This window comes from Nannospalax galili, unplaced genomic scaffold (assembly GCF_000622305.1).
Source record: "Nannospalax galili isolate Female #2095 unplaced genomic scaffold, S.galili_v1.0 scaffold156, whole genome shotgun sequence".
NCBI classification, from domain to species: domain Eukaryota; kingdom Metazoa; phylum Chordata; class Mammalia; order Rodentia; family Spalacidae; genus Nannospalax; species Nannospalax galili.
In genome coordinates this window covers 325,488-351,907 of record NW_008337625.1, presented here as the reverse complement: position 1 = coordinate 351,907, position 26,420 = coordinate 325,488, and the positions used below count along the sequence as shown (strand labels likewise).

At 41.9% G+C, this 26,420-nt stretch overlaps 1 protein-coding gene across 1 annotated transcript in view; it reads left to right on the top strand.

Moving 5' to 3' along the window:
* The window catches only part of Tet1 (tet methylcytosine dioxygenase 1), a 78,614-nt gene that overhangs the window by 44,476 nt on the left and 7,718 nt on the right, over positions 1–26,420 (top strand). The window contains exons 3-9 of the mRNA XM_029563358.1: positions 5,899–8,122; positions 12,375–12,465; positions 12,882–12,975; positions 19,640–19,851; positions 22,419–22,569; positions 24,265–24,354; positions 25,923–26,060. Of these exons, the coding sequence (XP_029419218.1) occupies positions 5,899–8,122; positions 12,375–12,465; positions 12,882–12,975; positions 19,640–19,851; positions 22,419–22,569; positions 24,265–24,354; positions 25,923–26,060 (3,000 nt within the window). The remainder of the gene's footprint in view (positions 1–5,898; positions 8,123–12,374; positions 12,466–12,881; positions 12,976–19,639; positions 19,852–22,418; positions 22,570–24,264; positions 24,355–25,922; positions 26,061–26,420) is intronic.

Here is a 26,420-nt window from a genome sequence, read left to right as displayed (position 1 = left end):
TGTAGAGGACTATTGGTATTTGGGGGGGATATGTCATTTTGGTTTTTCATGTTATTATTTTTTGTCTGTAATTTTGACATGTGAATTTCTTTTGTAGTTTCTAATTCTTGTGTGAGACTCAAGCCTTCAAGTTTAGGTCTGCTTCTTTTTGTAAACTTCATGTGTCTTTGTGGTTTACTTTTTGGGCATGAAAAGCTGGTTCCTCTAAGCTTCCGGTTCTCTTTTGATTTTATACTGGAGTGGCCAGATTGCTTTTGTCTTCAGGAGTTCCCACAGAGGTCCAAGTCAGATGAGGATCAGATACTCTCAGGCTTTCTCCTAAGGTCTGGATCCCTCCAGGGAAGATTTTGGCCTCATTTGGGGGTTGGACTGGCCTGGGAGCAGGGCCCAGGAATGATGCTGGTCTAGGGTAGCTGGTGGCTGTGCCACCCAGAGATGTAAAGGGAGATGGGGGCAGGAAGAGGCCCCAAGGGCTCCTGGGGACTGCACTGAGGAACTGGGTTGGTCTGGATGTAAAGGGTCAGGAAGAGGAAAGGTCAGCCCTGGCGTCCAGAAAAGAGGTTGGCTGGTTGTGCAGCCTAGGGAAGCAGAGGGAGGTGAGGATGGGACCAGGCCCCTGAGGGCTCCCTCGAGAAAGTTTGGCGGATTGTACAGACCAGGGAAGCAGAGGGAGGTGAGGGCCTGGGGACCCCAGAAGGAACTGGGTTGGTCTGGATGTAAAGGCCGAAGCAGTGCTGGTTCCCCCAGTGTCTGGGGTGCCAAGACAAAGAATGTGACAGGTCCCAGGCTAGGAGAAAAGACAGAGTGGGGGAGATGGGAGCGTAAATGAGGCTGGGTGAGTCGAGGCGCGAAGGGCGCGGTCCACTTAACCTGGAGAGAGGCCTGCGGGTCATGCAGGCCCAGGGAAGCCGAGCTACTTTTTAAATATTTAAAAAATATTTTATTTATTATTTTTATGTGTATTGCCAGCATGTAAATGAGTTCACCCCTGTCATGTAATGCCTCGGAGGTCAGAAGAGGGCTGGAGAGTTAAGAACGGTTAGTAGCTGCCACGTGGGTGCTGGGAATCTAACCCCGGTCCTCTGCAAGAGCAATCAGTGTTCTTAAACCACTGAACCATCTCTCCAGCCCCACTTTTTAAAATTTATGGGTGTTTTTTAAAATTTTATTATTTTTATCTTATGTGTATGTGTGTATTGCCTGCATGTAGGTATGTGCACCCATGTCCTGCAATGCCTGCTGAGGTGAGAAGAGGCTGTCGGATCCCCTGGGACTGGAGTTACAGACAGTTGTTAGCTGCCTTGTGGGTGCCGGGATTCGAACTCGGGTCTTCTGCAAGAATAACCGGTGTTCTTAACCGCTGTGCCATCTCTCCAGCCCCTATTTATGTTTTTTTTTTGAGACAGGGTCTCCTTATAGCCCCAGCTGGTCTGGAACTCATTGTGTAGAACAGGCTGGCATAGATCTAACAGAGATCTGCCTTGAAACCCACTATATTTTACTTTTCATTTATTTATGTATATCTACATTTGTGTTGGTGTATGCATGTGCAGATGTGGAGGATGAGGAGAATATAACTGTTCTAGCATGTGGGTGCTGGGTTGAACACAGGTCATCAGACTTGGCTGCAAGTACCTTAACCTTCTGACCCATCTGGCCAGCTCCATGAGGTCTTTGTTTTGAATTTTGAGACAGTTTGGCTATATTGGCTAGGCTGGGTTGGAATTGGCCAGTTGCCCTCCTAACTTCGGCTCCTAAGTGCTGATTACACTCATGTGCTACCATGTTCTGTTGTTTTATGTTTGTGTTTGTTTTTAATTTGAGACAAGATCTTATTCAGTAGAGCAAGGAAGGCTTGAACTCCTAGGATGTCTCCTGCCTCAATCTCCCTTGTGGTAGGACGTGTTACTACCACTCTGAGATCTGAACGCTCAGTTCTGCCCCTCTTTGGAAAATAGGGCCATGAACATAAACATAGTGGGCTCCTTGATTACTTAGCAGTTCCAGTCCTTGTATTGTGTTCTGCACATGGTAGAATTCTGAGAAGGCTTGCATGTTATTAGGTGGGTATTAGGCTGCTACTTCCACCTAATACCCACCTCCTCCTTTGTCCTCTATCTTGCACCTCCCTGCAAGTGCTACAGGGAAGTGCCTCAATGCCACATTGCCCATGCTGGCTTTAAACTCAATCTTTCTCTCTCCTTCCTAGTGCTAGAATTACGGGTCCCACATGTCGTTCAATTATAGCTTTCTGATAAAGAGACATTCAGTTGGTAGTCGAATGATGGTCTAGGGAAACATTTGTGTGTCAAGAAGCAAACAAGGGTCATAGGTTGTGTATTGAAAGAAAGCTCTTATAGGAATGTGTAATCCTTTAGAAGAGATAATGCTAAATGTCCATTAAATTAAAAAGATTTAAGACATTGATGAATCTTGGGCAGTTGCAATGTAGTGATGGGAATAGAATTTTCATATTGTGGGATTGTAGAATTTATTAAAGGCGCACTTAGATTGGACCTAGGCTAAGTGCTCCAGGACTTGAGCTTCTCATATAGCTTGAGGGCAGGAGCCTGGAGGGAAAGATGTATAGCTTCAGAAAACTCAGGTATTTCTGTTAGGAAAGTTGCATATTATCACCAATCAATTGCTGATGCTGAGTAAATGCTGTTTTGTAGAGCTCATCTTAAAACTGGTTGGAAACTAGGACTGTAGGGGCAATGTGGAAAAGCTGAACCTTCCAAGGTACTTTGTAGGAATATGAGTTTAGCAGTTTTCTGACCTTCAGGATGGAATTTCAAGGTCTTTTAACCCTAGGGGAGAATTCCAGAGGGGAATGACTTGAAAGAGACCAAAGAGTGTGGAAGGGAAGGGAACTCTAGTGGAAAACAAGACAAAACTCATGAAATCTTGAGGAAAATTTAAACTATATCTTAATGGAAAATGGTCTTCAAGGTTTGCAGGTATTGCATAACATGAGGAGACACACTTCGGCCTGGAAAACATTGAATGGGTAGTCTGGTATGCTGCCACAACTCTTTAATCCCAGCATCCAGGAGGGCAGGAGCTCTGGGTTTTGAGTCCAGTCTGGGTTACATAATGAGACCATGTTTGAATCAACAAAATCAGGACCCTGCCCTCTATCACAATGTGACCTAAGTTATAACCTGCCCTTAACTAAGTTTTGTTTTTCTTTTTCTCTGTTTTGATGAATCTCCATGTTGGGTGGCCTAACTTCACAATGGCATTAGTTCACACAAACCTAGATTGGTTTTTAAAAGTATTTATCATTTTTCTAAATTTTATGTGTGAGTGTAATGCCTGCATGTCTGTTAGTGTACCCATGTCATGCAATGCCTCTGGAGCTCAGAATAGGGCATCTGAACAGTTGTTAGCCACCAGCTAGATACTGGGAATGGAACCCAGGTCTTGTGCAAGAACAGTCAGTGCTCTTAACTGCTGAGCCATAATCCCTCAAGCTCCACAAACCCACATTCTTTTTTAAAAAGTATTTTTATTATTTTATGTGAATGTGTGTATTGCCTACATGTGTGTGAGTGAACCCATGTTCTGTAATGCCTACAGAGGTCAGGAAAGGCTGTTGGATCCTCTGTTGTTAGCTACCAAGTGGGTTCTGGAATTTGAACCCAGGTCTTCTGCAAGAACAGCTAATGTTCTTCACCGCTAAGCCATCCCTCCAGCTCTCCAGCCCCACAAACCCACACTCTTTTTTTTTTTTTTTTTGTCTTTTTGAGACAGGGTCTCCCTGTAGCCCCAGCTAGTCTCTAACTCACTTTGTAGACCTGGCTGGCCTCACGCACAGGCCTGCCTCTGCCTCCCAAGCGCTGGGATTCTAGGCTCATATGCCACCACATCCGGCTCAAACCTACATTTTAAAAAATATGAAGGGTTGTATATGTGGTCCAGTGCTTACATAACATACATAGGACCCTGGGTTTCACCGACAAACTTGTGTTTGAAACAAGCACTCAAGGATGAACGAACAGTGCTGGGAGTTTTGCAGTTGGACCACTGGCCAGATAAGCCTGGCTCATTATTTGTTTCCATGTAGCACCAGCTGGCCCATAAATCACCATCAAGACCAGGCTGACCTTGATCTCACTGCCTTTGTGTCCTGAATGCTGGAATTAAGAGCATTCTACATTTTGATTTGTCATAGAGAGCTGATTTATTTATTTCTGGACCTTTTTGAGACAGGCTCTCCCCACAGCTCTAGCAGGCCTTAATTCACCATGTAGACCTGGTGGACCTCAATTTGGAAGAGATCTACCTGCATCTGCCCTCCCATCGTTTATGTATTTGTGTACATATGCTAATGTGTATGTGCAGAGGTCAGAGGACAGCTTGTCTGGACAGCTCCTCCTACTACTCTGTGATTAAAATGAAAAGGGATGATAATATTGTGTCCAGTTAATAAATCTCTGCAGAGAATGGCTGCCGTGCATTGCACAGTGGAAGGTTACTGTGCCTCCATATACTTACAGAGGTCAGAGGATAACTACATGGATCAAGGAATGGAACAGAGGTCAACAATCTTATGTTGCAAGCCCATAACACACTGAGACATCGCACAGGCCCTTAGTTGTTGAACATTCTTGAGTTTAGTGTGCTAACTTATGAATCTCGGTGTATTAAAGATTATTAACCTTGGACTTGGGATGTAGCTCAGCAGGTGGGTTTATATCCAAAGCTAAAAATAGCTGGTGGCACATACCTTGAGGCAGAGGCAAGTAGATCTCAAGGCCAGCTGGGGCTACAGGAATACCTTAATTTTCAGCAAATAGAAGCCAGTCATATAAAAATGAGCATTAAATGGTTATTGCCTATGGATTGGGTAACAAGAATTCACACTTGGAATATGGTTACATGTGTAATGCACCTAGTGTTGAACTCATTACTACACATGCTAGATAAGTATACTAGTGACAATACGTTAAAGTAATTTGGGAACATTCAAACAGGCAGGCGTAATGGCATAGGTCTGAAATCCTGGGAGCTACACAGCTAAGTCTACCCTGTACAACCTAGAGAGAGACTTTTTGAAAGTAAAAACTGATAAGAGGGCTCCATGGTTAACATGTTAACCCAGCATGTAGACCAAAACAGTTTCTTTTCTTTTTTTTCTTTTGGATAATGATGATGATGAACCAGATTAGGTCTCATGTAGCTCACACTTCTAAAAGATGACATTGTCTCTACGCCCCCTCAGTGTTAGCGATTACCAGTCTGTCATACCCTGTTTATGCTACCCTGGTGATGGAACCCAGGGTATACTAGGCAAGCACCTCCAACTCAGCTACATCCCAGCTGTAGTGATTGGATTATGATTTCATTTCTATTTTTACAAATTCCTATATTTCATCTTTTTATTTTTGATGATTGTTTGAAGACAGGGTTTTATTGTATAACCTGTTTGGACTAAAACTCACTAGTACACCAGACTGTCCTTGAATTCCCACGTGCTGTGAAGAAAGACATGTGCCACCGTCCTCTAATTTTTTCAGTTTTGTCTCCTAGGTGCCATGGAAGAGCACTACCAATAATTTCTACAGCCTCATTTATGTGCTGTTGAATTGTGAAATTCCATCTGAGCATGACTATACATACCTGTAATAGTAACACTGATCCTGAGGCAGGAGGATTGCCACATGTTCAAGCTAGATTTTATACATACATTTATATATACATTATGAAAAATAAGCTGCTGAGGCATGGTGGTGTTGAGGTAGGCAGGACTGAGTGCACCACCATGCCCTTAATCCGAGCACTAGGGCAGAGGCCAGTTTTGGTTCTAGGCCAGCTGGGGCTACAGGGAGACCCTTTCTCATTTAGATATTTCAAGAGATAATATAATGAGTAATTTCTGTGCTTACTTTACAGAGAGACTTTAACAACAAACCAGTAAATGGCCCCAAGTCAGATTCCATGGAATACCGTAGCTGCGGTTATGGGGAAGAAGAACAAAGATTGAATTCAAACACATGTCCCCTTGAAAATGTAACAAAAAATGAAAGTATGACAGGCATCGAGGTGGAAAAGTGGGTGCCAAACAAGAAGACACACTTAGCGGATCAGGTCAAGGCAGACCTCCATGCAAATGTAAAAGAAGCTGAAAATTCACAGCCCTCTGAACATGACAAGGAACCAACCACACCTTCCCCCTTTGCACAGACTGTGAGAAATGGCATAAAAAATGCACATTGTTTACCAATTGACACAAATGTGCCACTCAACAAACTGAATCTTGAAGAATTTAGCAAGGTGCTGGGAAACCATTCCTTTAATTTCCTGAAAGGCCCTTCACACTGCAAGGAAGCCACAAGCACTGGTGCCACCGAAGGGGCCTTTGGTCACAACAAGAAGAGTGGTGACAATGGCCCTTTTCAGAAATCGGGGGCGAACTGCAAATCTGAATTCTCTGCTACCGTGCACAGCCATCCTAGTCCACACCATGAAGACAGTCAACCAAAAAACCCTGAGAAGGTCCCCAGTAGAGCACCAAAAGATGGATCTCCAGTTCAACCAAGTCTTCTATCCCTAATGAAAGACAGGAGACTCACCCTGGAGCAGGTAGTAGCCATAGAAGCCCTTACTCAACTCTCAGCAGCCCCATCAGAGAATTCCTCACCCGCTAAGTCAGAAAAGGATGAAGAAGACACAGATCAGAGAACAGCTAGTTTGCTCAACAGTTGCAAAGCTATCCTTTGTTCTGTGAGAAAAGACCTGCAGGAACCAAAGTTACAAGGAGAGACACAGACTTACTCTCTGTCTTTGGAAAAAAATCAAATTTCAAACAACACTGTCGTGTTCAATGGCCAGAACACTGTGTTGAAGTCACAGGTCAACACAGCTATTAACGCAGCACCTACGAAGCCACACGAACATTCAAAACTGAGAAAGCCAGTCTCTCTTGGAATACCAAAATCGAATTCATCTAAAGGGGATAGCAAAGAAAGCGTTGCTGAAGGTATCTCCTACCTTGATAGTTGTTCTCAGAATTCACATCAACTGATCCAAAGAAGTGATAATTTGGAATACTGCAACCAAGTACTGGACAGCAGTAAAAATTTGAATTCCCAGGATGATCTATCATGCCAGGATGCATCCTACAGTAAAATTGAAGAAGATGTTGCAGCGCAGTTAACCCAACTTGCATCCATAATTAAATGTAATAATTTAAAACCAGATGTTGGGAATGTTCAGAAAACACCAGCAAACCTTGTTTCAAAGAATATAGAGGAAAAACTTAGTCAGGAGAAAGGTGTAGCACAACAAAAACCATCTTCAAGTGTACATAAACACACACCAGTAGCCAAGCCAAAGACCCGTAAAAAGACAAGATCCACTCCACACAAAGATCGACGTACCAAGAAATCCTCACCCCTCAGCAGTCAAGAAAATGACCTGAGGATGCAAGAGCAGCTCTCACAGGAATATAGTAAGTTGCATGACATTTGGATAGCATCCAAATTTCAAAGATTTGGTCAATTTGTTCCACATGATTTTACTGTTTTGTTCAGAAAAAGACCTCCTTTTGACCAACCATTGAAACCAGTGGCTCAAAGTAGTACAAGCTTCCAACACAAAAAATTATTTCCTCCACTCAGTCAGATAACATTCAAGAGAAAACCTCAGTTGTTAAAGGTTGAACCTTCGGATTCTCTCCCAACATGGCAAGTCAAAACAGAATCCAGCGGGCCAGTGTTTACAGAACAAGCAGAACATTCTCAGGAACAGTCCACAGTGAATGCCAGTAAGAAAACTCATCCTTTATCCCAGCCCTGCTGTCCTTCTAACCAGTGTGCTAACGTGATGGTAGGTGCTGACCAAACACAGTTTCAGCAGGATGCTCAAGGGATACTGCCATTGTTACCTGGTACCTCTTCTGCGACCCCCTTGCCTGACCCAGCATCAGTACTCAAGAAACTCAATGTAATGCGTTCCAATGGAATTACAGTGGTTTCTGCCAAACGTAAAAGAGAAAGCGACAGGGACAGAGCACAGAAAGATTTTAATGATCACGCCATGAAGTACTTTACTAAGCCTGCAAAAAGACTGGTGGCTGCAGTGAAGGAGACAGACATTCCGCCTTGCAACTGCCTTGGTAAGCCTGTGTTTGTGCTGGATGTCATGCCCACAGAAACTTTGGATCCACCTTTTTTGTGTGTGTAATTTTTGTGCCCTTTCTATTTTTCTGTTTGATCTTCATTCATACTGCTCAAAAAATGGAGATTTCAATTTATGAATTGGGTAAATGGGTAAACATTTTCAAAAGGAAAATATGTTGACTTCTGACAGCCAAGTGTCTGAAGTAGTTTATTTCCATAGCCTAAGAATGAATTACTTCAATATTTCATTATATTTTTTCCTATATTCAAAATAACTTCAACCTGTATGTATGGGACATGCTTACAGATAATGTAAAATATGTATTACAGTATATTTAAGAGGATATCCATCATCTAGAGTAGTGAAATGGCTCTGTGGTTAAAGGCCCTTGCTGCCAAGCCTGATGACCTGAGCTCAATCCCCTGGACCCAGGTGGCGGAAGTAGAGAACCAACTCTAAGGTTGTCCTCTGACCTACACATGTGCATGTGTTCACTTATTTAAAAGATATTCGGTAACCTTGGTTACTTTTAAGAATTTGTTGGGCCAACAGTGGGCATGTGCTGAAGTCTTTTGCTCTGAGTTCCATCTTTCAAATCCACAGTGGAGAGAATAAACCCCCTGCAAAGTAGTCCTCTGACCTGTACATGTGCACAAAGCAAAATATTAATAAATTGCATACATAATTTTTTATTTTCCAAATACTGATTTCTTATTTAGAATGGTGTATGCTGGCATCAATGTTCTAGCACTTGGCAGACTCAGGCAGAAAGAGTGCCTTGATTTTTTTTTTTTTTTTTTTTAAAGGCCAACTTGGGCTTTATACTTAAAACAAAAAAAAAAAAAACAGGTCTGGAGGGATAACTCCAAGATCCCAGCACCCACATTTTTTGGAAAACAACCACCTGTAAATCCTGTTGCCCTCTTCTGGCGATTGCACTCACCTGGCAGGAAAACAAAACACAAAATTAAAAATAAATTAAATATTAAAATAAAAGACTGGCTGGACATAGTGATGCACACCTTTAATGAATACATTTGGAAGATATGGCAGGCCAGCCTGGTTTACATAGTGACTGGTCCTTTCCAACCAGGACACCAGCCTCAGCAGGTGGAATCATAGTAAAGGTTTTTCCTTGGCCCACGATATCCTGACAGGGCCCGGCTGCCAATGGCTGTCTGTGTAGACCTTCCACCCACTGTAGCACAGCGCTGCAGCTGGGGCCCAGGAACTCTGCTCAGTCTGCCTGAAGTTGGCAGGCAGAGAAGGCAGAGTGCTCCCTCTGTCAATCACCAGGCATTGCAATTTTTAGCAGGGGTATAACAGGGTTTCACTGTGTAGCCTACCTATGTCCTCAGAGATCCAGCTGCCTCTTAAGTGCTGGGATTAAGGGGCTGTGCCACAACGTCTGGCTGGGTGTGTGGTTTTCATTTTTTTCTGAATAAAAATTTTTCAGCTGCTCATGTAAAAGATTTTTAGGCATCCTTTTTGAGATATTTGCTCAGTATTAGAAATATGAAATTTGAGTTCTGAACTTTGTTCATATTTCATGTAAGGATTCAAGGAACTCGACTGATTAACATGGTGCTAATATAGGAAAATGACACAGCTTGCTAGGCTGCTTAAGTAGGTGTGTTTTTAGTACCTTGTTAAGTCATAGCAAGGTAGATGGAGATATAGGTCCTGCTATAGGGTAAAGCCCTGGGTTTGATGCTTGGCATTGCTTAAAACCTGGTTTAGGTGCTGGAGAGATAGCTCAGCAGTTAAGAGCAGTGGCTCTTCTTCAAAGGACCTGGGTTTGGGTCACAGAAACTACATGGCAGCCAACGATTATCCAATTCCAGTTCTAGGACATCCTATGCCCTCTTCTGGTCTCTATGGCATTGTGCACAGAGGTACATTCACATGCAGGCAAAACATTCATCACATAAAAAATTTATTTATTTATTTATTTTGTCTTCTTTTGAGACAGGGTCTCCCTGTAGCCCCCTCTGGCCTGGACTCACTATGTTGACCAGACTGGCCTTGAACTCACAGAGATCCGCCTTGCCTCTACGGGGATCAAAGGTGTGCACCACCATGCCCAGCTTAAAAAAAAATTGTTTTTTTTTTTTTAAATACAAAATAAGGAGCTAGAGAGATGGCTCAGCCATTAAGAGTACTTGCTGTTTTTCCTGAGGTCACGTTATATTGTACAGACTAACCTCTCCTGGGTTCAGGGTGGGTGACTAAATGTATGGTATAAGGCAGGGGTGGAGCATCCACACAGCCTTGTCTTTGTAATGTCTACCCTCAGTTGCTTCAAAGTTTTAATATTTATTAATATAATATTATATATTAGAATATTTTTACAAATGGAAAGAAGGTGCCCAGTTAAAAAATGTAACTACATTTCTGGGATAATCTAGATTTCCTAAGCATCCTGTTATTGAAAGTTAATTCAGAACTGATCTATATGTACTGTCACATGTCTTTTAATCATTATATGTGAGGTTTCCATATGTTTAAAAGACAGCAGCACTTGGGAGGCAGAGGCAGGCGGATCTCTGAGTTCAAGGCCAGCCTGGTCTACATAGTGAGTTCCAGGACAGCTGGGGCTACAGGGAGACCCTGTCTCAAAAAGACCAAAAAAAAAAGAGCAACAAAAAACTAAGTCACCCGAGTAACATCATAGCTGAGGGTCTTGCTTTCTTTCCTGGTACAGTGACCATTTCTGGACCTGTGCTCATCCTAATTAGTATTGTTATGTTAGAGTGTCCTGTGCCTTGCCTGATTTCAAAACATGGCTGGCCCCTCCTATTTGGTAGCCATATTATGTGCACATTCCTGCAGTCAAACAAAATACCTGCTGATGTTATTGCCTGAGTCTATGGATAAAATCACACCTGCTCTAGATTGGTGTGTCTTGCTTAAGAAGCCATGGAAGGGCTTGGGATGTTGTGCCTCAGTGGTATAAGGCTATAGATCCAATCCCCAGTTCTACTAAAACATATGTGTAAATATACTCCACAGTAGTTACTCTGCATTTTATTTGATGTCCATCCATAATGATCACTATATTGCCTACCATTTTCTTGCTTGCTTTTTATGCTACTATCGATTAAACGTAGGGCCTTATATGCCAGGGAAACGTACATCTGTGAGTTCCTGCACCATGCTAAAACAATGACTTTTTGGAGAAGATGTACTATGGCCAGAAATGCAGAAAATCATCAGCAACTTCAGGTCCAGGTGATTGCAGGAGAACAAAACTGGGCATGGTGATGTGGAGTTGAGACCAGTTTGGGGTACACAGCATGACTTTGTTTCTCTGAAGAAGAAATCTTGTTAGGCCAGGTGTGGTGGCACATGCCTTTAGTCTCAGCACTCTGGAGGCAGAGGCAGGTCGATCTTAGAGGGGACAGATAGGGCTGCATGGTGAGACCCTGCTTTTTCCCCTTCTTCCTCCTCCCAGAAAATTGCAATTTCTGGTGACTAAGTGAGGACTGCTTGCTGAACAGCTAGTGGTATATAGGGATATAGGGTCTTCTGTAGTTGAGGCTGGCTTCAAGCTTCCTATGAAGTACAGGCTGGACTAGATTATAGATGTGAACCTCTACACGATGACATTCCTTTTAAATGATCATAATGTTTTAATGTCTATTTTTTATTATATAGTTTACCCTTAATTTATCAGATCATTATAAAAAATCATTGAACAATAATAATTATAATAATTGTATAATAATAATTACATAATGGTAAGTGTAAATTTTTGTCAATGAAAGTTGCTAGGATAACTTTTTACTAGGATTTTGAGGCTGAGATTTACAGATCTTTTACTGTTTGATAATATTTAACTTGTACTGCAAGTATTCCAGAAAATTGCAAAGCAGGTGATGCCAGGTTTGGTTGCACACACTCATCATCCCAGCACTTGGTAGGCAGAGGCAGGCAGGCGAACCGGGAGTACACTGTCATCCTTGACGACAGAGTGAGTTGAGGCATGTCTGAGACCCTGTCTTAATAATATCAGAAGAGGTACAAGATAAGAACGTAAATTTGACACTTAAAGTCAGTCCTGTGTCTCCTCCCCAGGGCTAGGAAGAGATTAGGAGTTTAGCAAGTTTAATTCAGGTCCTATGTTCTTGACTGACCAAGAAAAAAATAACTCATCCAGAAATTGAGCAGAAAATCACATAAATAGCTCCTCCTTGCCCTTGTGCTATTTTGCAAAACTGGGTCTAATAATCTTATTCCTTCTACAGATCGAGGTACACAAAAAGACAAAGGCCCATATTATACACATCTTGGGGCAGGACCAAGTGTTGCTGCTGTCAGGGAACTCATGGAGACTAGGTGAGGAGATGCTCTTCCCTGTTAAGACCATTCTTCACTGTGGGCCCTACTCAATGCATAGAATAGATCCCTGGGAATGAACAGGAGGTTGCATGAAGACTTTCTGACTGTGAGTGGGCTATTAGGGCCCAATAAGAGGCTTGTCTTCCCAAGTCCCTCCTTATAGAAGCTGGTGAGACTCTAGGACAAGCCTAACTTGTCACTTTTCTCACTGTACAGTGGTGGAAATAGCTCACTACCATCCTTGGCTTGTTCAGGCAACAGAACTGAAAAACATAAAGTATTCTGCAAAACAGTGTAAATGATAACTATTCCATTTTCCAACCAATGTCATGTTTAACTTCCTTTTATATTTGAAAACCCAAGGTTTTAAGTGTAGATTGTAATTAGTGTGATTTCTCCACTTTTATACTTAGGTACGGCCAAAAAGGCAAGGCTGTAAGGATAGAAAAGATAGTGTATACGGGGAAAGAAGGCAAAAGTTCAGAGGGTTGTCCACTGGCTAAGTGGGTAAGTACTGTGTGCTTGTAGTTTTTATTTACTTTGCACTTACTATATTTTGAAAGTGGATTTATTCTAGTTGTTATATAGGGATATACAGGGTGTCCTTACCTGGGTTTTGCATTTTGGTTTTCCTTCAGAATGTTGTTTAAACACTAGTTTTGATCCCATGGCTGCTTTGGAATAGATGCTGCATGTTTACTATTCCAATCCATTTCCACTGTGGGTCTTAGCCATATGGTGATGCAGTGTAGAGCAGTAGATTTATATTCTCCCTCCCTGTATAAAGAAATTTTTCTTAAACCTAGAAGTCCAACACACTTTCCAATTTAACCCCTTGGTGGTTGCTTCTGTCAGTTTCCCATTAAGATGAGTAGGACTTCTAAATAGAGATGAGTATAGCTGAGTGTATGTAGATAAGTATGCCCTCCTCTTAATCCTGTGTAGGAGAGAGAGAGACTGAGACTCAGGCAAGCCAAATGAAATACAACTGAATGTTCAGGGGAAGAGTGCTCCCACACACATAAGTAAATTTAATTTTTGATCTGTTTTTATTACATGTGTATGATTAATAGAAAAAATACTCTTTCTGTACTATTGACTAAATAATTTTTTTATAGCTAAAAAATCTTCAAGGGGTTCAGCAGCAGCTGCTCTTAGAGAGGACCTAGCACCCACACAGCAGCTAGCAACCGTACCCAGCTCCAGTTCCAGGGAATGTCCAATGTTTGTGGGCATTGCACATATACACAGACACATACCCATAACACGTTATACAAATAAATTTAAAGTATTCAGGCCAGGGGTCTGCTGAAAAGGTGCCTAACTGAAATTTCAATTTGAGGTACAGGTTAAATAGAAGGAATAGAGAGAAATGAGCCAGGGGTTTGGCTGTCTGTCAGAGTGGGTAAGAGCACTCGCTGTGTAAGGATGAGAGCTGGTTTATTGCTTCCCCTTTTGCATGTTTGGTTGGTTGGTTAGATTTTTTTGGCTGTAACCACCGGTGGCCTGGAACTCATTATGTAGAACAGGCTGGCCATGATCTCACAGAGAACTGCCTGCCGCCCTGCCTTCCAGGTGCTGGAATTGAAGGCATGTTTCCCTTTTTGTAGATTTCTGAGACTGTTTTCTAGTTTTGTCAGGTTTCCCTGCAGTGGTCCTTTGCATTTCACATTATTAGTAGTCTTTGTCAGAGATTTTACTCTTTATCGCTTGGGTTTTGTGATGGAGTACCTACCATGTTTGGTAGATATGTATGCATGTGAGTGTCAGTGTGTTGTTTGTGTTTGTGATGCACATAGAGGTGCAGGAGCACCTACCTGTGTACATGTATGTGGAAAGCAAGGCATCTGACCTTTTTACAACAGATAGGGTTCAGTAATCATCCTGGAGCTTAGCTGGTTGTCAGCACGCTTCACAGATGCTCCGTTACCTCAATTCTGCTGCTCTGTGGTAGCAAGTATGTAAGGCCACATCAGTTTTTACGAGATAAAACAAGCGTTTTTACCCATCTGTCCAGTCCTGAGGGTGTTTTCCTTTGCTAATTTTAATTTTTAGTATGGCTGAGATTAGGGTGAGAGTATAAACCACAGTCATTGAATTATCTTGCTTAGGCTTGCCCATAATTTTTTGAGTTGTGTATGTATGTATGTGTACACGTGCCTGTATGCCTGTCTTCAAGACTCTTCTATTTTGTTCTTTTTTTTTGGGGGGTCTTTTTGAGGCAGGGTCTCCCTGTAGTCCCAGCTGTCCTGGAACTCACTATGTAGACCAGGCTGGCCTTGAACTCACAGAGATCCACCTGCCTCTGCCTCCCAAGTGCTGGGATTAAAGGCGTGCGCCACCACTCCTGGCTATTTTGCTCTTTTGAGACATGGTTCTGCACATTTTATGCCTTATCCTTCAGCTGTACCTTGGTGCTCATTATATCTTTGTCCAAAAAGGCACCTCCTTGCATATCACCATGGAAACAAAGTTTGTCTGTGTTATCTTCCTAATAGCCTTACTATGAATCAGCGAAAAATATTTAGCAAACAGACAAATTATGAAAGCCTGAGTATGAGAGTTCCTGTTAAACAGGAGTCAGATGTCAATCAGCCCCTTCTTTAAGTTTCCCAAAATATTCTTACACACAATGGAATACATTTCTCTTTTTTACATATATGTTAAAAATTGCCCAGCTAAGGGAGGCAGATCTCTGTGAGAGCAAGGCTGACCTGGTCTACATAGTGAATTACTGGCCATTTACCTTTGGTGCAGAGTCCATCACTTTGAGACAGTAACACTCACTATAGAATTCCTTTCTACACATAGCCTGTCAGTCGGGGTGAATACTCTAACTACTGGCATTTTACCCAGTGGGGTATGGGTCCCAATGCTTGTACTGATTAAGGTATGTCAACAGCCCCAAACTGTACAGTTGTAGGGGTTATGTGCTAACTTTTATTCATCTGCTTTTGGTCCCCATTACAACCAGACTGAGGAATTGGAGCAAGTGAGGAGAGGAGAGCTTGTGTTTTCAATTCTGACATGTACATGATATGGCTATAATTCACTGAGAACTTGGACCTACATTATATGAAGCTCAGGGTATGATCCTTAACATTGAAAGAAAAAAATAGATTTTTTTTCATATAGCCCCCCCCTTCCCCTTTAACTGTCTCTGTGTCTGAGCCATCTCTCCAGCCCCATGCCATTTTTTTTAGTGTGTAGGAGTGTATTGCCTGCATGTAAGTACTCCCTGTCATGTAATACCCACAGAGATCAGAAGAGGGTGTCAGATCTCCTGAAACTGGAGTCCTGGGTGGTTGTTAGCTGCCATGTGGGTGCTGGGAATAGAACCTGGGTCTTCTACAAGAGCAGTCAATGCTCTTAATTGCTGAGCCAACTCTCCAGTCCCCAGAACCAGGCCTTTTAAATTTTTTGTTTTATGAGTCACCTTTCCAGCCAAAGCCAGGCATTTCTACAGCTCTATTTTGTTGTTATTGGGGAGTTTTTTTGAGAGAGAGGATGTTTGATGAGGCCCTGTCTGGCCACAAGTACACCAGGCTTGCCTAAAACTCACTGATCTGTTTGTTTCTTCATCTCAACTGCTGAGTTGAAAGGCTTTGAGCTTCCACACCTGGCCACAGTATTTTTTTTCATCTTGTATGTTTAAGTCAAAGGGCAACCTGAGGGTCCCATTTGTCAAAGGTATCAGTCTTGGAGGTAGACTTTTTTTTTAACCACTGACTCATCTCTTCAGTCCTCCAACTTTGTATTATGAAATTTTGAAAAAAACAGGGCAATGCTGATGGACTCAAACTGTGCAGTTTCAAGATGAACTATAAAATAATCAAGACAGTGTGTTTACTCAATGCACCAGAAGAGTTGTTAAACCCTTACACTGACACTTACTTTTCAATAAGGATGCCAAAATACATTTAGGAGAAGAATAATAGTCTTTCCATTAAATATGAATGAGAGTTCTAGGCCAGCCAGGAGTAGAAAGTGAGACATTGTCTTGTATCACCCCACCCAACACCCCCCTAAAGGTTGTCTAGGAATTATAATAACATGTACACAAAGGAAATATGAAATAGATCTATAGGTGGCCAGAGAGATGGCTGGTTGCTCTTGCAAAGGACCTGGATTCAATTCACAGCCACCGAGAATATTACTGCAAATGAATGAGCAAGACTCAAAGAACACATTAGGATTCTACATAAAGTTAGCACTTAGCATTCACAGACTATTTCAGACTGAGGATTATCTATCTATTTGTCAAACAAATGCTATGTCATTGAGGGGAGGTCCCTCTCCTCCAAGGAAATTGGTTTAATAGTCAATTCTTTATTGCTGGAGCTGGACCTCAGGGTACTGTGTATGGAGGGTGAGTGTGCTTTACTGAGCCCCACCTCCAGCCACTCTGGCCAGGGAGTGTGCTAATGGGGTTTAGTGTCAAGAGTCAAAAATGTTTATGGGACTCAGTATTGTCTTTATGACATGCAAATCAGATCTTACTAATGTGAATATCTATGGAATGCTAAAAAGAAAAGGCTGTACAAGGTAGTGCCAGAATTCAGCAGACCAACATAGAGGGCCCTGAATTCTGGGTTGAACAGGTCTATGTAGCAAGACCATGCCTCTGAAGTAATGAAAAAGTAAAAGTAGGGGAGAATGGGCTTCAGAGATGGTTCAGAAGTTAAGAACACTGGCTGTTCTCATTGAGGAGCCAGGTTCAGTTCACCTCACCCAACTGGCTGCCTGTAAATGTCCATTAATTCAGTTCCAGGGGAGGAAGAATGGATTAGTCACTTGAGCCCTTTAGTAAAGATCTGCCTGGGCTGCATAGGAAGACATCTGACCAATGAGCTTACTGTGTCCACCTATAATCCTAGCCCTGAAGGTGGGGTGAGGGCAGTGAGCAAAGATGGAGAGTCCTAGTGACACTTAAAAATGTATTCTTCAAAGACATTGAGGCAGGATCTCAGCCTAAACTGGGTTGTGTCTGTGTAGCTGATGGTGTTCCTAAACTCCTTCTCCTACCTCCCAATGGTTCAGGTGCTCACTGTACTACAATGCTTTACATATTTTATATATTTATTTTTGGTCTTTTGAAACAGAGTCTCCCTGTAGCCCCAGCTTGCCTGGAACTCACAGAGATCCACCTTTCTAGCAGGCCTAGAACCTCACAGAGATCCACCTTTCTTAACCTCTCCAGTGCTGGGATTAAAGGCCTGAGGCACCACACTGGGCCTATTTATTTTTTGAGTCAGGTTTTCCTGCCTACTCAGTGTGAGATTAAAGGCATGCACCACCACACTTGGCCAAGGACAGTCTGGTATACATAGTGAGTTCCAGGCCAGCTGGGGCTACAAGGAGACCCTGTTTCAAAAAAAGACCAAAAAGAAAAAAAAAGCAATACGTGCTAACACCTCACTTTCCCCTCTTGCACTTTTTTGTTTTAAAGTGTGTGTGTGTGTGTGTGTATTTTCATTGTTCATTATGTAGCACTGTCCAGCCTGGATCTCCCTATATATGTCAGATGTCACCTGCCCAAGTTGCTTGGACCATAGTAAGATGGCTCATTGATACAGGAACTTGTTGCTATGTTGTGAGATCTAAAAGAGAGCCCCAACTCTTGAAAGGTGTCCTCTGTCCTCCACTCATGTTTATGGAAATAGCTATTCCATGAATCTGATTACTCTTTGTATTTCTTGATCTTCTATTGCTCAATTTCTGTTTTATCTTGAAGAAAATTAGGAAATTTTCCCAATGTCATAAATTTAAAGCACTTCCAGGACATTGTGACCCAAGCTTTAGTCCCCACATTCTGATGTGGGATACAGTCAGTTCAGTTGAGTCCTCTGAGCTCAGAATGGGTGACAATACCAAGAGCTGAGGAATTTAGTAAGGCATCTGCCCTTATGTGCTCATACTCCTACACAGATGCACATAGTTAAACTTAGGCATGCAAATTATTATCTTTTTTTTTTTTTGTCTTTTTGAAGCAGGGTCTTCCTGTAGCCCCAGCTGTCCTGGAACTCACTATGTAGACCAGGCTGGCCTAGAACTCACAGAGATCTGCCTGCCTGTGCCTCCCAAGTGCTGGGACTACAGGCATGCACCACCACGCCCCACTGCTCACTTGTATTTTTAAATACATTTTATTATTTTTATGCAGGTATATGAGTGTATTGCCTGCATGTGTATAAATGTATAGGTGCATCTGTGTGTGCAATGCCTGCAGAAGTCAGAAGAGGGCATCAGATCCCCTGAAACTGGAGTTTCTGGGAATCAAACCCCAATCCTCTGCAAGAGCAGCCAGTGCCCTTAACTGCTGAGCCATCTCTCCAGCCCCTCACTTGTTTTAAAGAATAAGGATAGAACAAATTTTAAAAATATTTTCTTTAAATTTTATGTGTATGAATGTGTTGCCTGCATGTATATAACTGCACCTATGTCATGCCCATGGAGGTCATTGGATCCCTGGAACTGGAGTTACAAACTGGCCATTTGGGTCCTCTGCAAGAGCAGCAAGAGTTCCTAACCTCTGAGCCATCTCTCCAGCCCCCATAGAACAAAATTTTCTTAAATATATTTATTATTTTATGTGTATGCGTATATTGCCTGCATGTAGGTAAGTGCACCGAGTCGTGCAATGCCCACAGAGTACAGAAGAGGCTATCTGATCCCCTGGAACTGGAGTTACGGACAGTTGTTAGCTGCCATGTGCATGCTGGGACTCAAACCCAGGTCTTCTGCAAGAACAATCAGTATTCTTAACCGCTGAGCCATCTCTCCAGCCCTTAGAACAAAATTTAAAAATAACCAACAGGGTATAGTGGACAGTTTTATATAGCATTATGTAGGCCAGATGGGGTTATATAGGAAGATCCTGAAGGGAAGTAGGAGGGAGAGGGAGGAAGGAAAGAGAAAGAAACGTGTTTGTTCAGGCAGGCTTTTGTGTTCTCTGAAGGAGTCTCTTCTCAAGGTGGGCATGAATTCATGCCCACGTGATCCCAGGACTTGAGTGATGGAAGGTGCATCCAGAGTTTTCTAGGTCATCCTCTACTTTACAATGAGTCTAAGGTCAAACCTGGGTTATATTCAGAGACCCTGCCTCAAAAAAAAAAAAAATACACACACATAGGATGCATATTGCATAGATGAATGCATTCTGCTTTTACAGGTTATAAGAAGAGGCAGTGAGGAAGAAAAAGTTGCTTGCTTGGTCCGGGAGCGCCCAGGCCACCACTGTCAGGCTGCTTGCATAGTGGTGCTCATCATGCTGTGGGATGGGATCCCACTCCCTATGGCTGACCGATTGTACACGGAGCTTACTGACAGTTTAAAGGCCTACAATGGTCATCCAACAGACCGAAGATGTGCCCTCAATGAAAAGTAATCAATTCTGTTTTGTATTGCTTTGAAATTCCAATCTCTGTTATATATTATAAGCTGTTAATGAACAGGACTTGGAGGACTTTAAGTAATGTGCAGCTAAAACAAACAACACAATGAGATGCTTCTTGATGTTATTTGTTTTTTCCTTTTTTGAGACAGGGTCTCACTATGTAGCCCATGCTGACCATCCCATGCCTCCCAAGTGCTCAGTTGAAAAGGGCTGTACCACCATGCTTACCTGGTGATTGATCTAGTGTCTTGCTCATACTAAGCAGTAATACATTTGCTGTGTAGCTATAGTGAAGACCCTATGATATTCTGATCCCCCCAATAGAAATAGCCTTTTATCAGGAATTTGAGGCCAACCAATGAATGCTTAAATGGGAATTTATATTCATTTTATAGGGAAATAGTGTTTGTGTAATTTTGCTTAGTAGTTTTTGTTTTAATTTTTGTGTTTTTGTGTATGTGTGTACTTATGGCCTGCGTGTATGTAAGTGCACCCGGGTCAGAGGAGGGAGTCAGGTTCCCTGGAACTTTAATTAGGGATGTTTTCACGTACCCTGTATCCAGGAATGGCCCTGAACTCCTGTCTCAGCCTCCTGAGTGCTGTGTGGCATTTTTTTCCTCAAGACTTTAATTAATTCCAGATCTCTTCTTTTTTCTCTTTGATCGTTTTTTTGAGACAGGGTCTCCTTGTAGCCCCAGCTGGCCTGGAACTCACTATGTAGACCACGTTGGCCTTGATCTCAGAGATCTATCTGCCTCTGCTTTAATCTCTGCTGAGATAAAGGCCAGCTCCATTTCTTTTCTAAAATTTCAGTTGAGAACTATATGCAAATTTTATTCTTATCTCTCAATTAATAACAACAAATTTCTATTTAATGAAATATAATGTAATCTATTCAAAATGTTTCATTTTGCTTGTCTTTCATAGCAATGAACTTTTCGAAGTGAAATGGCTATTTGTGGGCTCATTCAAGTCAGGTTTTGATTTATTAACCTTTATAGTAGATACCAAGTTCACCCTTATAAGAAACCTGAAGTTATTTGATCCCATTTTGGTGGGAGTCAGTGCATATAGCCCAGGATGGGCTCACACTTTCCCCTGCCTCAGTCTCCTGAGTAGTATACCACACCGTTCAGACTCCACTATGAATATCATTATAAAAGATACATGCTATATAAAAAGATGTTGATATTTTTCCCCCCTGACACATATAGATTAGTTTTTTGTTTTGCAAGTTCAATTTCCTTGTGCAATTTAATGTTTTAACTCCTTGGATGTCACTTCCATCTTGTTTTTCTTCCTATTCACATTAATGCTTAGGGGTTCATAGGCTATTTGAAATGATAAACTTTTTGCACTCACGTTAATTTTCTTAAGTAATCTTTCCTCCTTTCTGTTTTTCTTCAGTGTGTAACTGATAGGGATTTATAGTCCTACCTTAAGCCTCTCAAGTGCTAGGATTAACGTTTTTGCTTTGCTTTTCCGATTTTGCTGTTGGGATTTTTTTTGTTTTTAATGATTGGATTTTTCTGTGGGGTCGGTATTTGATTTTGCAGTAGCTGTAACATAACCTGTGCTGACCTCTACCTCACTAGGATACATGGTGTGTATATAAGTGGCATGGTGCTTACCTAGCTCTGTTTCAATCAGCACCAAAGGAAATAAATAAATCAATTGATTTTTTTTTTTTTTTTCCTTTACAAGCACCACCATTACTCGGTAGTGAGCAGCATCCCTGACCCTGTGATTTATTTTTTGTCATTTCATAAGTACAAGATCTTATTTGAATTAGGACCATTAAAAGAATGGATATCAAACCTGGAGAGGTGGCTCAGAGATCAAGAGCTCTGGTAACCTTGCAGAGGACCCAGGTTCGATTCCCAGCACACACATATGGCTAACAACCATCTATGACTCCGGGTCCCAGGGATCCAAAGCCTATACTTTCATTACTGGAGTACACCTACACACATGCAGGCAAAACAGTCATACACATAAAATACCTGAATGAGCTGGGCTTGGTGGCTCACGCCTTTAATCCCAACAGAGGCCAGCCTGGTCTGGTCTACATAGTGAGTTCCAGGACGGCTAGGGCTACAGGGAGACCGAAAAAAAAAAAAAAAAAAAAAAAAAAAAGAATGAATAAATTAATTAAATTAATTTTAAAAGTTAACGATAAAAATCCAGGATCTTAAATATATGCATTTTATTTTTCCACCTCAGGTATCTGGAAATCCATTATATTTTAATAGGTTGTTTGTTTGAACCCTAGCTGGCCTGGAATTCATTATAATGACTAGACTGGGGTGGAAATCAACAGAGATCAGCCTGTTGGGATTAAAGGCTACCATGACTGACTTTGGCCAGACATTCTATGAATATTCATCAAGAATGCATTCAGAGGCAGAGGTGTTGTGAGGCCACCCTGAGCTAGACAGTGAATGCAATACAAAAAGTAAAATGCTATTCCTTACCCACTTTATAGATTGTCATCTATAAAGTTGTATGACTCTGGAAATATTCTGCCTGACAACCTTTCGATTTCCTCTTCCAGTCGTACCTGTACATGTCAAGGCATTGACCCACAGACATGTGGAGCTTCTTTCTCCTTTGGCTGTTCCTGGAGCATGTATTTCAATGGCTGCAAATTTGGACGAAGCCCAAGCCCCAGAAGATTCAGAATTGACCCAAGCTCTCCCTCACATGTAAGTGTACTATTTCAATTGTCCTTTGATCCTCTCCTTCTGCTCCCCAACCATTGTTAAAAGAAAATAGAATTTTATTACCCCATCAGAGTAGAACAAACCCATTTGCCAACATTTCAAAGACTCAGAAAGTTTACTACCCACAGACCTACTATGAAAGAATTACTAGAGGACGTGTTCTAGATGGAAGAACCGTGAAACCAGAACGAATCTTTCCGGAGCACAAGGCGGTGGTGAGCAAAGAAATTAGTGAAATTTATTATTAAGTTTGAAAGTCTAAGTCCTTATTCTTACCAATTGGGAGTGGGGAAGCATTGGGAGGTTCTGTGGCTGGATAGAAATTTTTTTCTTTGGGTAAAGAGGATTTATAAATTAGCCAAAAATTGATGTTTTCCAAAATTGTAATTCACAGATTAATGTATTTTCAAAACAAAGTACTTAGCCTGATATAGTACAACTAATTTTTGGGTGAGGTAATCTCACCTGAGACAGGATCACCAAATACTTAAAAACAGGGAAAATGTGCTGGGCATGGTGGTGAACGCCTGTAGTCCCAGCATTTGGGAAGGCAGAGACAGGTGGATCTCTGAGTTCCAAGCCAGCCTGATTTACATGGTGAGTTTCAGTCCAGCTGGGGCTACGAGTAGATCCTGGGAAAATGCTAGATTTCAGCTACTATTCTGACTCAATTGCTAACCAATAAATCATTTTGAACATTTTGGAAAACATCACTATAAATATTATCAGCACACTTCTATATTTGAGAAAACACATGAACAACACTTTAGTTAAGGCAGTTGAACGTGAGATAAGTAGTGGGGTTATAGAACCTCACTAAAAGACACCAAATACCAGCAAACTGGACACAGTGCCATTCTCAACACACTGTAACCTGATGTCAGTGCTCCTTTAATGTTTGCATAAACACTCTGATTTATGATACTGGATTGTGCATAATAGAGGAGATCACAATATCATGTATTGAATTGACAGGGAAAATTTTCAATCACTATACTGGGGAAAAATAATTCTGCACTGAACCTTCTAAATTTTCTTCAGGTTATTAGAGGTTCTTAGCAAAGTTTCTACCAGCATTTGTTTTTTATGATTTGGTGCCTGTTCTTACAGAGCATCCACAGTTTGTTCCCAGCAGCCATCTAGGGCCTAGACCTCTATGTAGACCAGGTCTCTGGCTTCTTAGTGCTGGGATTAAAGATGTGCACCTGCAATCTATTTTGCACTTGTTAAGTAAGCATTCTACCCTAGAGCTACATTCCCCAGTTTCTACTTCTTCTGGAATTTAAGTTATTTCTTTTGGGTATTTTATTTACTTCAGGGTCAAGTGCTAGGATCAATCACAGGTATGCTTAGGGCAGGCAGGAACTTACCTATCTCATGCCCTGAATTCCATATTGTCTCACATTGCTAGCAGGAAGCTGGTTCAGTGTGTAAGGCTATTGCAAACACACCTATGCCTCTTATTCTGAGCATCATGTATAGTGATGAAGCATATATTTCATACCATATAGATTAGTACAATTTATATTTCAGTTTCTAGTAGCATGTTCTGCATCTATGATATCCAATGTATCTTGGTGAGTATACATTGTGCACCAGCCACCATCTTACTATTTGTAATGCACTTTCATACCTGAAACTCACTTTATATGCCATGTGGATTATCTTTTCCTATAGGAAAAAAAACTTGAAGAGAATTTACAGAGTTTGGCTACAGAATTAGCACCAATTTATAAGCAGTTTGCTCCAGTTGCTTACCAAAATCAGGTATGTTTTGGAACCTTAACGTCCACATTAATATGTTCCATTCAAACCTGAAGTCAGAGCCCTCCTCCCTCTACCCCATTGGTTATGCTGGGTGCCAGGCTTAATGTGAGTGCTAGGATCCCATCCTCATGATTGCACAGCAAGCATTCTTAGCCACTGAGTCATCTCTCCAGTCCCCACTCATCTTCAATAAGTATGCTTCCTCACTGGATATATCTTTCAAAGTGAGCTAGTGGGTCTTTTTTTTTTTTTCAGATAGTCTCATGTTTTCCAATTGGCCTGGAACTCCCTTTAATCCCATAAGGTACTTGAGTTCCACGTGCTTTTGCCTCCATGTTTGATTTAGAATGCTTGGCTAGTATGTTCACAGCCCCTGATTGGGTTTCTGCCACTGCCTAACATAATATTATGGGGAACAGAAATAACTGGGAGACCAGCCTGGACGTGACAGCTAAAATTGTTCTCATAACTCCAATTCCAGGGACTCCAACACCTTCTTCTGGCCACCATGCCCAGTGTGTATATTCTTATACCTGCTGGAAAGATGACTACCAGTGGTTAAGAGCACTGACTTTTCAGAGGACATGGGTTAGATTCCGAGCACCTACATGGCAGGTAACAACCATCCAGAACTCCAGTTCCAGGGAATATGACCTCTTCTTACTTCATGGGTACTGTACAACATGGTGCACTGATACACATACAGGCAATACAGTCAAACATATTTTTTTGGTTTTTTTCTTGGGGTGGGGCTCTTTTTGAGACAGAGTCTCCCTGTAGCCCCAGGTGGCCTGGACTGCACTATGTAGACCAGGCTGGCCTTGAACTCACAGAGATCTACCTGCCTGTGCCTCCTGGAGTGATGGAATTAAAGTCCTGAGTTTCTAATCACATTTGACAGGAAGCACCTTTAATCACAGCCATTTCACCTGCCCTTAATGAATTCTTATTGGTCCTTGTTTCTACTGAATACAGGAAGTTTTACTGCATGGTTTCTCCAAGTTTATATTTTGTCAAACAATGCCTTCCCAGAAAAGAGCACTTGATGTACTTTCAAATGAACCAAGTTGTATTTACAGAGCCCTTGTTGGGCAGGACACACACACACACACACACACACACACACACACAACTCCAGTTGATCTGATAACCTCTTTTGGCCTTTGAGGAGTCTGCATGCATGTGCACATGCCAGGCACACACAGACATAATCAAAATAATAAAAAAATGGATCCTGTCTGGTTAACAAGGTACCTGAGTAGCTAAAGGGACATCTGCAAGCCTGGCACCATGTGTTTGATTCCCAGAACCCACATGATGGGCAGAGAAACTTACTCAGGAACATGCTTCTTGACCTCCACATACACTACACTACACACACACACACACACACACACACACACACAGACTATTTTTAAGACAACTGTTAAGTTAATCTAGATGGCTCTGTCATCTGGAACACTAGCTCCAGGACGTCCAATGCCCTCTTCTGGCCTCCTCAGGCCCACACAGACATATACAATGCTCTTTGTAAGTAAGTTTTGCCTTCATATCTTTTTTTTTTTAAGGTGGAATATGAACATGTTGCCCGAGAATGTCGCCTTGGTATGAAAGAAGGCCGTCCTTTCTCTGGGGTCACTGCCTGTTTGGACTTCTGTGCCCATCCTCACAGGGACATTCACAACATGAACAACGGAAGCACTGTGGTATGTGCTCAAGCAGCTCTCCTTTCTGCTTCCTCTCCAGCTTTTCCTTAAATATCATTGTGGTAATGAAAAGTGATGTAAGTGCTTCATGTGTGCACAATGTGTCCACAGTCGCTAGAAGAGATTGGAGTTCCTGACAGTTGTGAGTTGTCATGTGGGTGCTGGACATATCTTGTATCATTTTTCTTGTGTATCTTTTTCTTTTATATTATTATTATTATGGTCTTTTGAGACAGGATCTCCCTATAGCCCCAGCTGGCCTGGAACTCCATTTAGAACAGGCTGGCCTCAAACTCACAAATCAGCTTCCCTCTGCCTCCCTAGTGCTGAGACTAAAGGCACCACCACACCTAGCTCTTT